The 13,112-nt window shown below is 36.4% G+C and overlaps 3 protein-coding genes across 5 annotated transcripts; 1 reads left to right on the forward strand and 2 right to left on the reverse strand.

Moving 5' to 3' along the window:
• The first annotated feature begins 602 nt into the window (after positions 1-602).
• LOC105169525 (filament-like plant protein 7) lies at positions 603-5,528 on the forward strand. Of its 3 annotated transcripts, XM_088883860.1 has the most exons (7): positions 603-927; positions 1,137-1,218; positions 1,826-1,900; positions 2,084-2,231; positions 2,346-4,545; positions 4,662-4,719; positions 4,905-5,528. In XM_088883860.1, exons 3-7 carry the CDS (start codon positions 1,829-1,831, stop codon positions 5,346-5,348), a joined length of 2,922 nt encoding a protein of 973 aa, XP_088739986.1. In that variant the 5' UTR covers positions 603-927; positions 1,137-1,218; positions 1,826-1,828; the 3' UTR covers positions 5,349-5,528. The 3 variants fall into 3 exon arrangements, with proteins under 3 accessions (XP_088739986.1, XP_088739987.1, XP_088739988.1); XM_088883861.1 differs by lacking the exon at positions 1,137-1,218; XM_088883862.1 differs by lacking the exons at positions 603-927; positions 1,137-1,218 and adding an exon at positions 1,231-1,537.
• Positions 5,529-5,593: 65 nt separating this feature from the next.
• Positions 5,594-8,642, reverse strand: LOC105169524 (wax ester synthase/diacylglycerol acyltransferase 11). The gene is made up of 6 exons (XM_011089929.3): positions 7,814-8,642; positions 6,914-6,986; positions 6,768-6,835; positions 6,467-6,679; positions 6,239-6,376; positions 5,594-5,921 (listed from the first exon to the last, which is right to left on the reverse strand). The coding sequence occupies exons 1-6, from the start codon at positions 8,546-8,548 to the stop codon at positions 5,751-5,753; spliced, it is 1,398 nt and encodes a 465-aa protein (XP_011088231.3). The 5' UTR covers positions 8,549-8,642; the 3' UTR covers positions 5,594-5,750.
• Positions 8,643-9,957: 1,315 nt separating this feature from the next.
• LOC105169526 (caffeoyl-CoA O-methyltransferase) lies at positions 9,958-11,425 on the reverse strand. The gene is made up of 5 exons (XM_011089932.3): positions 11,270-11,425; positions 11,107-11,186; positions 10,869-11,013; positions 10,631-10,762; positions 9,958-10,526 (listed from the first exon to the last, which is right to left on the reverse strand). The coding sequence occupies exons 1-5, from the start codon at positions 11,351-11,353 to the stop codon at positions 10,233-10,235; spliced, it is 735 nt and encodes a 244-aa protein (XP_011088234.1). The 5' UTR covers positions 11,354-11,425; the 3' UTR covers positions 9,958-10,232.
• Positions 11,426-13,112: the final 1,687 nt, after the last annotated feature.

Here is a 13,112-nt window from a genome sequence, read left to right on the forward strand (position 1 = left end):
GAAACAAGAAAAGGAAAGTGCAAAAGGGAAAAATGATAGAAAAGAGTGAATTGGGGAGGGGCAGCTGATTCCATCCTATGAAAAAGGTACACCCCCACCTCCCCCACCCCACTGTAAAAGTCAAACAGAAATAGGACAAATGTTGCTTTACAAAGGAAAAGCAACATTCAACTCATTATTGCCATCTAGTGGAAATAATCTATGACTCCATTATCTTGACAAAATAAAATATTTATATTCAATTGATTTACTATTAAATATTTTTTATATTAGAAAAATTAATTTAACTTATAATAAGTGAGTAACGAATTAATTAAAATGAATATAAAATTAAATTCAAATTTTTTGCCAATATTAATAAAATTAGAGAATTTTAATTAATTCATAAATAGATTTATTGATCAGAAACTAAAATAAGGAAAAAAGTATAAATTAAAAAAAATTGTGTATAATTACATTAAATTAGGAGAAAATTTAATATAATTATCCAAATAATAATAATAATGTAATAAAACTAATTTCCAAATCCACTATTTTGTAATTAATTCAATATTTTGATTTGTAATTGAGGTAGCTAAAACGCGAGGTCCTGAAAGTAAGGGTGCAGTGTCTTTTTCGCATGATCTCTCTCAACACGTTGCATCATGCATGTTGTATAATTTTTCCCAACTTCTCAATCCCATCGCTCGCCTCCAACTCCATCAAAGGAAAGCATCAAATCCCAAAACCTCAAACATCATCAAACCCTCCTCTCTAAAACTCTCTTTAATTATTCTTCTTCTTTGAATATGGGATGATTTGCTTTTCGCGATTTCTAACTTTTTACCCCTCTCTGTTACTGTTCTTTCACTCCTCACAGCTTATTGCTGCTGTCGGTGGAGCTCAACCCACTTCTTCTTTATTTGCTGGGATCAAATTTTTAGTCTTGTAGGCCCTGATTCTTTCGTATTTATTTTCTAGTTCTGAGTTGAAACGCCTGTGTTTTTACTGCTACCGCTTGTCTCTTCTTTAGTTCTTCTTGCAGAATTGAACTCTGCGGTGGTGGTGCATTAATTAATTGATTAGTTAATATCCGGGCTTTTCAATTCTTTATTCAGTTTTTTTCTTTTTTTTTTTTTTTGGGTTCTTTTTCTTAGAATCAGGTTGTGGTAATGGTGGGTTGGTGAGTGAAGCATGAATGCAGAATAGTGGGGATTGGGTTGTGCCATTTTTGTTGAAGTGAGTACTTATTAATTACTGCAAAAGCTTCAATTTATGTTCTTTAGTTGTCTGTGTGTGGTGGTTTTGCTTTTCCTGCTTCCTTTTTTCGTTTTCTTTTTCATAATGCAAGCATGCAGCATATTATTCAATGATGGATCAGCTTCCCTATTTATTTTTTTCTTGGGGGTGGGGTGGGGTTAATTTGTACCTTGATTTATTTTCTATCTTAAGTAGATTAGGACTAGAGACTGGAAAACTTTAAGTGTTAGGCAGTGGCAATGATGAAATTCTGATTCCAGTTTCTGAGTCTTCCAAGAGATTTCTCTCACTGCTCCAGGTTCTTCAGATGATGATTTTCTTTTTTTTTTTCTGTTTCTAACCTCTGCAATTTATTTTTCTTTAAAATTTAGGGAGGCGAATTTTCTGTCTTCTGCAATTGTGTAATGTGACAAAACTTTGTGTTCTTTTAACCAGAATGTGTAGTGGTAGCAGAAGATCACATGTTTAGTATTAGTACTTTTTCTTTTCTTGGTGTTTTCAGTTGGAAAGAAATGTTGTAAGGTGATGATAATCTCTTTTTTTGATGGGATATTATCTGTTTTCTGTATTCCTGTTCTGCTTTTAGGGGATGATGGACCAGAAAACTTGGCTTTGGAGGAAAAGGTCATCAGAGAAGACAATTGTTGCAAATGGAGAGGAAGTAAGTTAATATTTTTTTCACTTTGTTTACTCTTAGTCCAGCATTTTGTGACCTTTAGTTGCATCAGAGCTACATAGCTTGAAACCCGAATCTATAGGTTAACACTAGTACTTCCTCGGCTATTTCTTTCTCCTTTTGGGTACTGTAATGGTAACGTTTGATCTACATGTATTAATTATTTAGGTGGAGCCAGTTCCCGTCCAAAGAGAAGTAGATCTCGAGAATTCATTGAAAACATTGAATGAGAAGTTATCTTCTGTCCTTGATGAGTGTTCAGCCAAAGATAAACTTGTCCAAGATTATGAGAAAATGGTCGAAGATGCTGTGGCAGGTGACTATGATGGCATCACGATTGATTCTTTCTTTGAATTCTTGAAATTTTGGTCTTTTTTGGTTTTGATGCTGAATAATTATGGATAATCTGTTTATGCTTGATCCGCTTCAGACAAGAACAAAGCAGAGGAAGATGTCCAGCGTCTGAAAGAAGAACTGGATGAAGTTCAACAACAGAGAGGGGCTGCAAATGACAGATTAGGCCACTTAAATTCTGCATTGAAGGACTGCATGGAGCAGCTGAATCTAGTTCGGGATAGTCAAGAGCAGAGAATTCATGATGCTGTGATGAAAACTTCTCAAGAATTCGAGAAAGCACATAAGAGACTGGAAGAAAAGTTACTCGAAACGAGTAAAAGGCTTGCGGATGTAACTTCTGAGAATTCTTATCTTAGCAAGGCCTTACTTGTAAAAGAGAAGTTGATCGAGGATCTCAATCACATCAAGAGTCAAACAGAGGCTGAATTTCAAGCCCTGATGACGAGATTAGATGCCATTGAAAAAGAAAATGCTTTTCTAAGGTATGAGTTCCGGGCTCTTGAGAAGGAACTTGATCTTCGTAATGAGGAGGTGTTATATGGTCGCCGTGCTGCAGAAGCTTCCAACAAACAACACTCAGACAATATTAAGAAAATAAAGAAGTTGGAAGCAGAATGCCAAAGATTACGTGCTCTGACCCGTAAACGGCTGCCTGGACCGGCTATATTAGCAAATATAAAGAGTGATATTGAAGTGCAGGGAAGAAGTCCGATTGAAAATCGGAGAAAGGCTATTTCAATTGTCAAAGACTCCAACACCATTTACAATCCCGACAAAACAAGTAAGAAGCTCAGTTTCTTAGTTGATCAACTGCAGGATTTGGAAAAAGAAAACAAGATTCTCAAAGAATATTTGGCTAAGAAAGAGGAGGAAATCTTTTATCATCAAAATGCTAAGAATTCACCATTTCAGGAGAAATTTGAACTGATTAGGCCCAATCCTGCACCAAATGAACTTTCTCTTCCATCAGGTTACGACATAGTTGAAGCAAATGAGATTACTACTTCTAGTTCCTGGGCTACTGCAATAATTCCAGAGCAGGGGCATGATAAATTCACTGACCTGCAAACTGAGCCTGTGCATAAAATGATTGGAGCTTCCGAAATGAGCCTACTGGACGATTTTGTCGAAATGGAAAAATTAGCAATAGTTGCTGTTGAATCCCCACTTGAGGACCAGACGAATTCCATGACAAAGGAACTTGTCCCTGTGGGGCATGCTGAGTTCAGTGACATGAACAACCATGAACTCAAGGCAAAAGAAGAACCCAAGGATTGGCTTCAGGATGTCAAGAACATGGTCTTAGAGCAACACAATATTTCAAAAAGAAGCCTCGACGAACTTCTTGGAGACATCAGAATGGCTTTGAACAACATTATCCATCCCGAGCCTTCAAGGTTGCTTCCGATAAGTGGCTATATCACTTGGAAATCCCCAGCATCGTCTCCAAGGTCAAGTTCAATCCAAGAGTCAAACAATGAATTTCAGCAGTCTGATGTGAATGCATCTGTGCGTAAAATTATGAAGCTTGTTGGTGAATTTGATTTACCATGTTCAGAAGATTGTAAAATGCAGGACAATAACTCATCTTATAAGCAAATGTCGAAAGTGACTGACTACAGCATTCGCGTTTTGAGATGGAAAGGAAGCAGCCTAACCACTGTGTTACAAGAATTCATTCATAGCTGTAATAATCTATTGGGTGGGAAGATCAATTTTGAGAAATTCACTGGGGATTTGACTTCTACTCTTGAATGGATCATCAACAACTGTATTTCCTATCAAGATGATTTTACTGTTAGAGATGCATTCAGGAAGCACCTGGGTGGAGACGGGCCGGGAACCGCTCTGGAACTTGAATCTGTGCAGAATCTTATGCTTGAAATGGAGATGAAGTATTCTATTTTCCAAGCAGATATCAAAGGATTGAAGAATGATTTGAATCTCATCAAAACATCAGTGAACGAAAATCTGCAGGCAGAGAGGCAGAATGACGAGCCATTGACGCAGGAACTTGAGCAATCACGGGAAACCATTGCAAGTCTAGAAAACGAGCTGGAAATGTTGAAAGAATCAGAAAGAACAACTGAGGATCAAATCGAGAATCTCAAAGTGATAAACGAAGATCTTGATACTCAGCTTACTGTTACCAGAGCTAAACTAAATGAGGTTCTCCAGAAATTATCTTCTCTGGAAGTGGAATTGGAAAATAAAAGGCATTGCTGTGAGGAACTGGAAGGAACCTGTCTGGAGCTTCAACTGCAACTTGAAAGGTACCTTCTGTATTCTTAATGTTTAGCCTTTTGAAGAAAATTATGTATAACTCCATTCACCTTCAGAAAAAAAAATTAAATGAATTGATCTTTTCTTTGTGAATTGTGACAAACAGTATTACCAGCAATCAGCATTCGCAGGAAAATGAAAACCAAGAAGGGCTGCTCCGAACTGTAAGTCAGCCAGTATTCTTTTTAAACTTTTTTGCCAGTCCAAATAACAAGTTTTCAATGAGACATTTATCAGCAAATGAGTAAAACAAGAACTGTAGATAGACTGATAAAAATAGGGCTATTATGGTGGAATTGATAATAATCCAAATGGCGCGCTATTGAGAAATGACGCTTGAAATTGGCAGGGCATGGAGATTACTAGAGCGTCTGTGAAGTTGGCTGAGTGCGAGAAAACCATTTTGAAGCTGGGAAACCAGCTAAAGGCACTAGGTTCAGCAAGACAATTATCAGTTGTTGACAAGGTTCTTTCTATTGCTGATACCAAGAATAAGAAATCTAAGCCGCGATCGTCATTGCTTGATCAGATGATATCTGAAGATAACTCAGAAGTGAAGCATCTTCAGTCCCCAAAGACAAAAGTTGAAAGCAAACTTGAAGCAAATGCCACCCAAGTTGGGACTCCTGAAGCATCCCTTGGGACAAAGAATGAAACTAAAAGCGCCAAAGCTGGAACTTTGGTCATTGTTCCGATCAAAAAGAGGGGAGGAGGAATTGGGCTTCTGAGAAAGCTACTGCTTAGAAGGAAGAAAGGTAGCAGCAATAGCACCTCCATTTACTTTGGCAAATGACTGGCAGGCATTGATTGCAATAATTATTGGTGTTTCTTGTGAATATAAGGAGTGGGTTTTTACTATGTTGCTGGTTTGATGCTCCAATTTAGACTTGGAACTATATAACGGTCTGATGAATATGTTGCCGATTTCAAGATTGCTATACCATTTCAAACAACTAGGGATGTTTAAGTAAAACTGCCTTATAATCATATCACTGGCTCTAGTTTGCAACTGAAGCAGAAAAGGATAATAGGCCAAGATGAATGGTGAAGGCTTATGTTTTGTCGAACGACCTCAGATTCACATCATCATTCATATTAAATGTCCTTAAAACAACACATACAGGAAGGTACTTCCACATGTAATGATTCAGCCAATTGTGCACAAAGTTTACTTTATATGCAGATTCCTCTGCTTTTATTGACAAGTCCCCTGAGATTTGATGGCAGCTTCAGCAGCTTGCTTCATTTCCAGCAAAGCATCTTCAAAACACTTGGCTAGAACTTTAGGGTCCGGAATTACTTCTTTGGCCACCAAGATTTGCATGTCTGCAACTCCTGCATAACTCAGCATATGCATTGTGATTGCCTGTATAGTCAAGTAGCCAAACATAAGATCACAAGCTACAATCTATAACTTGGGGATAACTATGCTGACACTCTCTGAACTTTGACTTATTATTTATTAAAAAGAAAAATCCTCAATTTATAGAAATACAATGCACCCCCCACAATCATATTTTATATCATAAATGCCCCCTTAAAAAACAGATGACTAAGCAAATTTATAGTATAAAACATAATTGTAAGACATGCCAATATAACTAAGATAAATTTTGTAATATGACTAAACCTCATGGGGTGTTAGCATAAAAATAAAACAAAGGTCAGAGTCAGAAGCTTTACATGAGGTAGACTGCTGGAGGTCACCCTAATGTACTTCACGGGGTGACCCGCAAGTGTGACCTGCTCCCGAGGACCGACTATGTTTGAGATGGTGAAGGTTGTGTTGCAAACAATACGGTAATTGAGAATGCTGGTGAGCTACAAACCAAGAAACAAGACCAAGTTTAAGCATCGACCCAACACACACACAAAGACACAGTGATTCTTGAAAGTTAAACTAAAACTCACCTTAGCGCCAAAGAGAGAAGTGATCCAGTCCAAGAGTGTGTGTGAGAAGGGGGCCTCCAACGAAAGCTTTTTCCTGTGGATCATTGCTTTGGCTCTCCTCACAAACTGGAGAGGATCTGAACTCTCTCTATGATAGTGAACAGGTAAAAGAATGATCCCGAATTTGTTACCCCACGGAGTTCCAGAGTCACTGTCCATCAGCTTGGATAAATCCTGAAACAAACCTCTCATTTCACTTCAAGCCAGGAAAAAATTACAGCTCTTTTTGTTGAAAGTCAAGAGCGAGCAAACAAATGTGAACCTGTAGTCCTGACTGTGGCCTCAAATTTACCATGGCCAAACCTGTGATTTGGTCCCCCTCTTGTGGAGCTACATGAATAGCAAGTAAACAGTGTAATCAATGTTAATATTTGGAAACATACTTTGGATGAGTAGTAACAGAATTACCTGTCGATGATCGGATGTCCAAGTACCTGGAAAACCCAATTGAGATCACTCCAAAAAGAACATCGTTGATGGTCTGCACGTTAATGCAATTATTCAAATGGTAAATTACAACAAGAACCTGAAGAGGAGCGACATAAATACAAATACATTCTCATAACTTGAAAAATTATCAATACTTCTAATTTTAACGGCCGTCCAATGGCTAGCCCATTTTGTTAATTTTCATTCATTTTTTCTGCAGTGAATGAACTAAAATGCCTTGAGAACTATAAATTATAATTTCTCTTATGTTTTTAAATTTTTTAAAATATTTTATGAACTAAGTGGACTATTGTTTTACAATTTTTCAATTTTTTTTATTTACCTCTAGTCTGTCTTTTTACTAATATTTTTTTTTAAAAATAAAGTAAAAGAATGCAACAAGAATAAAGTAGATAATTAAAAATCTTTGTCAAAATTACATAATTTAATCAATCATATTAATATTTTTCCAAACAACCAGGAGTAACTTTAAGAAAACTCGTAATTTACCCTTATTCACAAGCATGTGATTATTTAAAAGGTTTAAAAAGCTCATATATTTTATATGATATTTTTTAATTTATACAATATTAGTATTTATTTAATATTCTTTCAATTCTACGTTTATAGCTCCCTGCCCTTTATTATTACTAGGCAATAATAATTACATATTATTATATTAACTGATAAACAAGTAGTCTTTTTTTTATGTAATAATAATAATCTAAAGCATATGCTTTCAAGCAAAATGGAGAGCGAACTCAGTCTGCAGCAGATTTTGGTGAAATCTAAACGAAAGTTACTAAATACGGCATTTCTTGTTTAAAATTCTGGTTGTGTAGTAGAACGTCATGGAGAGGGATTGTACAGAAAACTCACCGAGTCAGCAAGAGCTCGCTTGACAGTCTTCATGTCGTCGAGCCGGAACCTCGCCGTAGCCAACTGGCGAGGCCAGAGCTCCAACCCAGAGCCGCCACTCAGGACGGTGGTCTTATCCCTCAGCCAAAGCAATCTCAACACAAACTCTAAAATAGAAACTAAAGTAAACCAAACCACCTTCATTAACGTCCAGACACTCCATCTTCTCGGCACCAATGAGGCCGCGCCGACGCCACCAATTGTCGGCAGCTGCGCCGGATCATCAACCTTTCTGCAGCACGAAAGCAGCATTGACATTAAGGAAATGCCGTCCCCCAGCGCGTGGTGCACACGGAAAACCACGGCGTTGTGCGCCGCGAGAACGTGAAGTTCCCATAAGGGTTTATCGGTGGGGAGAGGCGAGGAGAAGGAGAGATCAGCCATGTAATTGTTAATTGCATCTTCGTCTGAGACGGAAGGGTCGTTGGAGAGGGAGTGGTGGCGGATAATAAGGTGACGGTCGACGTCGACTTGGGTTTTGCGCCAGTGTTCGCGGCCGCTCGAGTCTCTAACCATGAGGCTGCAGAATCTGGGGTGTTTGAGCATGATGGAGTTCTGGATTTGAGTTTTGACGCAGTCGAGGTCGATGGGGTAGTCGGCGCCGAGGGCGCAGTTTATAACTTGGTTCATCAGTGGCTGCAGGAAGAGACGGCCGGACGGCGTTAGCGGCTGGTCCTCCTCCACCTTCTCCGCCATGAGAGGGTGGGGTTTGATATAGGGCTTCTCTCTATTCCACACAGGGAAAATGTGGAAGTTTTTAGCCGTGTGATTGTGACTAATGGCTTTTTGATAGGCCTGCCCCTCCCTCATATCTGCATGTGCAGTGCTCCACCTGTGTGATTAAATTTTAAAATTGATGCATGATTTTTTTTTTTTAATTTATACATTAGTTACATTATAAAATATATTATATAATTAAATTAAATTCGATCTCAATTAGAAATTTTTCTCGACATGTCAATCAATACATAAGATAAGACAAGTATTCTTTTTCCTTGTAATTATATCAATTAATACAGTAAATATAGTGAGTAAAAAGATCCAATTACGAGAATATTCTAATTCAGACTAAGGTTGATTAAACTTGAATCAATTTACGTATTACTGTAATACATTTATCGTGTTATTAGTGTATAATTTTAAAAAAGTGATCAATTTTATTATAAATACATTATACTTATTCTCTAATTGATTTGACTCGATCAAATTTAATTTAAATAAAAAAAATTCCTACAACATAAAAGATCAATAACAGCAGATTTGGTGGTGGAACTCAAACTTGTTAGAAAAACATCTCAACTTTTAAATCATTAGGTAAAAACATTACAGATATTTAATTGTTTTGATTTATGAAGAATCATTATTATTATATTTATGATGCAAATAAATAGAGAGGTGATGATGGATAGGAGTTGATCAGCGTATGGACATACAGATGTGAGAAGACTGAGGTTTGTCGGCCCATATTTATGTTGGTAACGTCTTCCGTCCCTACTACGATCCCACGTATCGACGCTGCGTCATATGGGCTGATTTATTTATTTATTTAATGTCAAAAAAGGGGAAAACAATTATTATTCTTTACTTAATTATTTAATTAATTATAGATATTAACAAATTTAAAATTTTACATATTAAAAAGAAATACATATTTTTTGAAATGATCACGAACGACAACTTAATCAAAGAAAAATATAGTACGTAAAAACTAGTAAATTTTAATGAAAAAAATATGTTTAATTATATAACATACTACAATTTATAATCTAAATAAATTTTTGAGTAGATACCCCACTTTACAGATGTCTATCAATAGATGATGATACGACATAATATAAATAGATCGCATGATATTTGCCCACACTCAAATATATGAAATTTGGGATGATAAAATAAATAAATAAAAAATTAAGAATTGTCATTTAACTTTATATGATAATCATGAGTAATGATATTTTAATTTTGTTTTCAATTGTAGTTATTTGTGGGCTATGTATTACTATAAATTTTTATGTACAATAGAAATAAATATAATGTCCTATTGATTTTTGAACATATAGAGAAAAATTATGGAATATGAAAATAACTTATGAAAGCAGAAGATATTAAGCAAATTCAAATAATATGATTATATGAAGGAGAAAAGAGCAAAGATAAATACTTATATGGGCCTGCTTCTTGATTAAATGGCCCAAGGGCAGCAGTAAGTAGATGAGGAGTTGAGATAGCTCAAATCCAATACAAAATATTAGATAGAGGGGTGTTTGGTATAAATCAGACTTATGAGCTTTACGCATCCACATTATCATGAGATACAAGTACAGATCACATGTTGAAAAAATAATAAAGGGAAATAGCAACTTGAAACTTAATTGGGTGATCAGCTGATTCGGCGACACAGAGTGATCCCATCGCCCACCGGCAACTGGCAAATCTCGATCCTTGGATCGGCAGCGAGAGCCTTGTTGAGTTCCAGAACAAACTCCCTGTAGTATCTAACGTACTTCCTCATGGGTGCATCTGGTGGAGCCACCACAGACCCGTTCCATAGCGTATTGTCGTAGCCGATCACCCCACCAATCTTGACTAGGTCAATAAGCCGCTTGTGGTAGTTGAGGTAGTTGTCTTTGTCAGCATCCACAAATATGAAGTCAAATGTCCCATGATACTTCCCCTGTTAATAACCAATATATATATATCTATTCATTACCCCAAAAATGCATTATATATTTTAATATTTTTAGAAATAAATTAAGCACACCCCATAAGTGGACTTACATCCGCAATCATTTGATCAAGAACGGGCAGAGCAGGACCTTCCCGGAAGTCAATCTTGTGGGCAACCCCTGCCTTTTTAATCACGGGCAGGCCCAATTCATAGTTCTCTCTGTTAATGTCCATTGCCAATATCTGCAACCAAAATAATTAAGGATAATGAATGCCAAAATCCCGGTTTCTGAATTTCCGATGATCCAAAACACGCCAAATATCTATCTCGAACAAATCGAGACAATACCTTCCCATCGTCGGGAAGAGCAAGCGCAGTAGCGAGGAGAGAGTAGCCTGTGTAAACACCAATCTCCATGGTGTTCTTGGCGTTGATCAGCTTCAACAGCATGTTCAAGAACTGCCCCTCATCCGCTGATGTCGTCATAATATTCCTATTTCAACAAATCAAACATAATTCCCATTTCTCTGTCAATGTTTTTGTGTGTGTGCGAGAGAGAGGGGGGCGGGGGTGAGGGAGAACTGACCATGGATGCTTGGCAGTAATCTCTCTGAGTTCTTTCATTGGCTCTGGCTCTTTTGGATACACACTGGTTTCAAGAATGTACTGCAAATAAAGAATTAGGGTTGGAATAATTACTTGTTTATCAATCGAATTCATAAGATGAAGAATATCAAATTAATACATACCTGGTAGAGTGCATCACTTTGCAAAAGGCTCTTGTGCCCAACCTCTTGGTGCCTGCCTGCGTTGTTTTCACCGTTTTCTGCCATTTCTTACTCAACTGGGAATGGATTGTGAATGAGGGTTTGTTCTTGAGATTGAAGGGAGGAGGAGGAAATGGAGGTGGATATATAGAGGCGTCGATCCGGTTCGGACCGGTTTTGGGGCTGTGTGTGGTTGGTGAAGATCTCTCTCCGTGGAGTGGTTCAGTGGGGCCCAAGCAAAGTTGGTGGGTGGGGTCAGCTAGAGCTAAACGTGAGTGGGTGGTTTCTTGTTCTGGTTATGGTTACGTCAATTGTGACGAAAGCATTTCAGCTGGGGTGTATCCGGTGCCGTTGTGGGATTTGAAGGTCGTGGGTGGGGGGATTAACAAATGGGAGAGTTCCACGTGGTAGGAAGTTTGGTAAAAGGTTGGTGAGGTTCTGTTTAGACTGATTTCTGTCTTCTACTCTACTCCCGTTTTCCGGTGGTTATTTGGTATACTTCCCCAAAAAAGTATACCTACACTTCGTGATATTATTATTACATTAAGATTTTTAAATAAATTTACAGACATAAATTCTGAATTATTTCTTTTTAAGAAATTTGGTTGTGATATCTATATCATATTAATTTGCATATCCTAAAAAAGCATGATAAAGTAATTAATATTTTAACTAATTCTACATTCGTATTTATAACATTCAAATTGTACTAATCAGACTGTTAGTGAGCCTGAATTTGAGTATATACATATCCATCACAGTCACACGATCAAAACTATATCAATTTATGGATAACAGTACAGTCCAATCATACTTATAAATACATACTCTTGATCCCAATAGTGTTTTAACCTACTCTGTTTCATAAATCAAGATAGTCGGGCATTTATGGATCTATAGACATGCTTTTTTGATAACTTAGATTGCTAATACAGGCTCAAATGATGTTGTAAACCAATATTTTAAGAATTCATAGTAATGTTTAATTCGAATATTTATCATTTGATTAGTTATAGAGGAAGAGGTGGAGCCTATTATATAGATCATTGCAATTATTAGCACTATAACAAAATGCAAACTCCATACAAGTTTTGATCTATTTTAATATATCCACAAACATTGCAGAAAAAGAAATATATATATTTGTAATAGTTAGCTGAGTTTTATTGAAATAACCATAATAAATCTGACCTCATATCAATATTTTCCTATTAGTAAAAAAATAATAAAATTTATTTTCGAATCTCAAAAAAAAGTCCATCAATAGCTATTCATAATTGGACAGGCTATCAACAGGCAAATAATTATTGTCGGATTCTTTTGTCCTCAAATCCTTTTCTACTCTTTTCCTATCTCGTTGATTTAGTCCACGGGTGCATGCGAATTGAATTTTCTAATTCCAACTATTATTTTATTTAATGTATATAAATTCTATTATGTGTATTTTATTTAATAATTTATATATTTTTCCTTTGTTTATTTTGAATTTAGTGATTGATTATCGATGTATTACATATATAATGTTGCAGTAATTATATGTTGTTTGATTTAGAAATATTAATTTATTTTTAAAAGTTTCGGCAACTGAGCCATCATTTTTTTTCTTTCTAACTTAATTATTTAAAATAGATTTTTGAATAAGCTGTTTGTTTCTTCAGTGAGATAAAAGTATGATGAAAGCAGATTCTCTCTCTTATTTCCCATCAATTCTTACATCAGATATGGGCAATTGAGGAAAGAAGAAACAACATAAGCAGTCGAGAAAATGACACTGACGTGTTAAAACATAAACAGAGTTCCACACAACAGTCTAGTTTCGCAGTCA

This window comes from Sesamum indicum, linkage group LG8 (assembly GCF_026168435.1).
Source record: "Sesamum indicum cultivar Baizhima isolate 11 linkage group LG8, ASM2616843v1, whole genome shotgun sequence".
Classification (NCBI taxonomy): Eukaryota; Viridiplantae; Streptophyta; class Magnoliopsida; order Lamiales; family Pedaliaceae; genus Sesamum; species Sesamum indicum.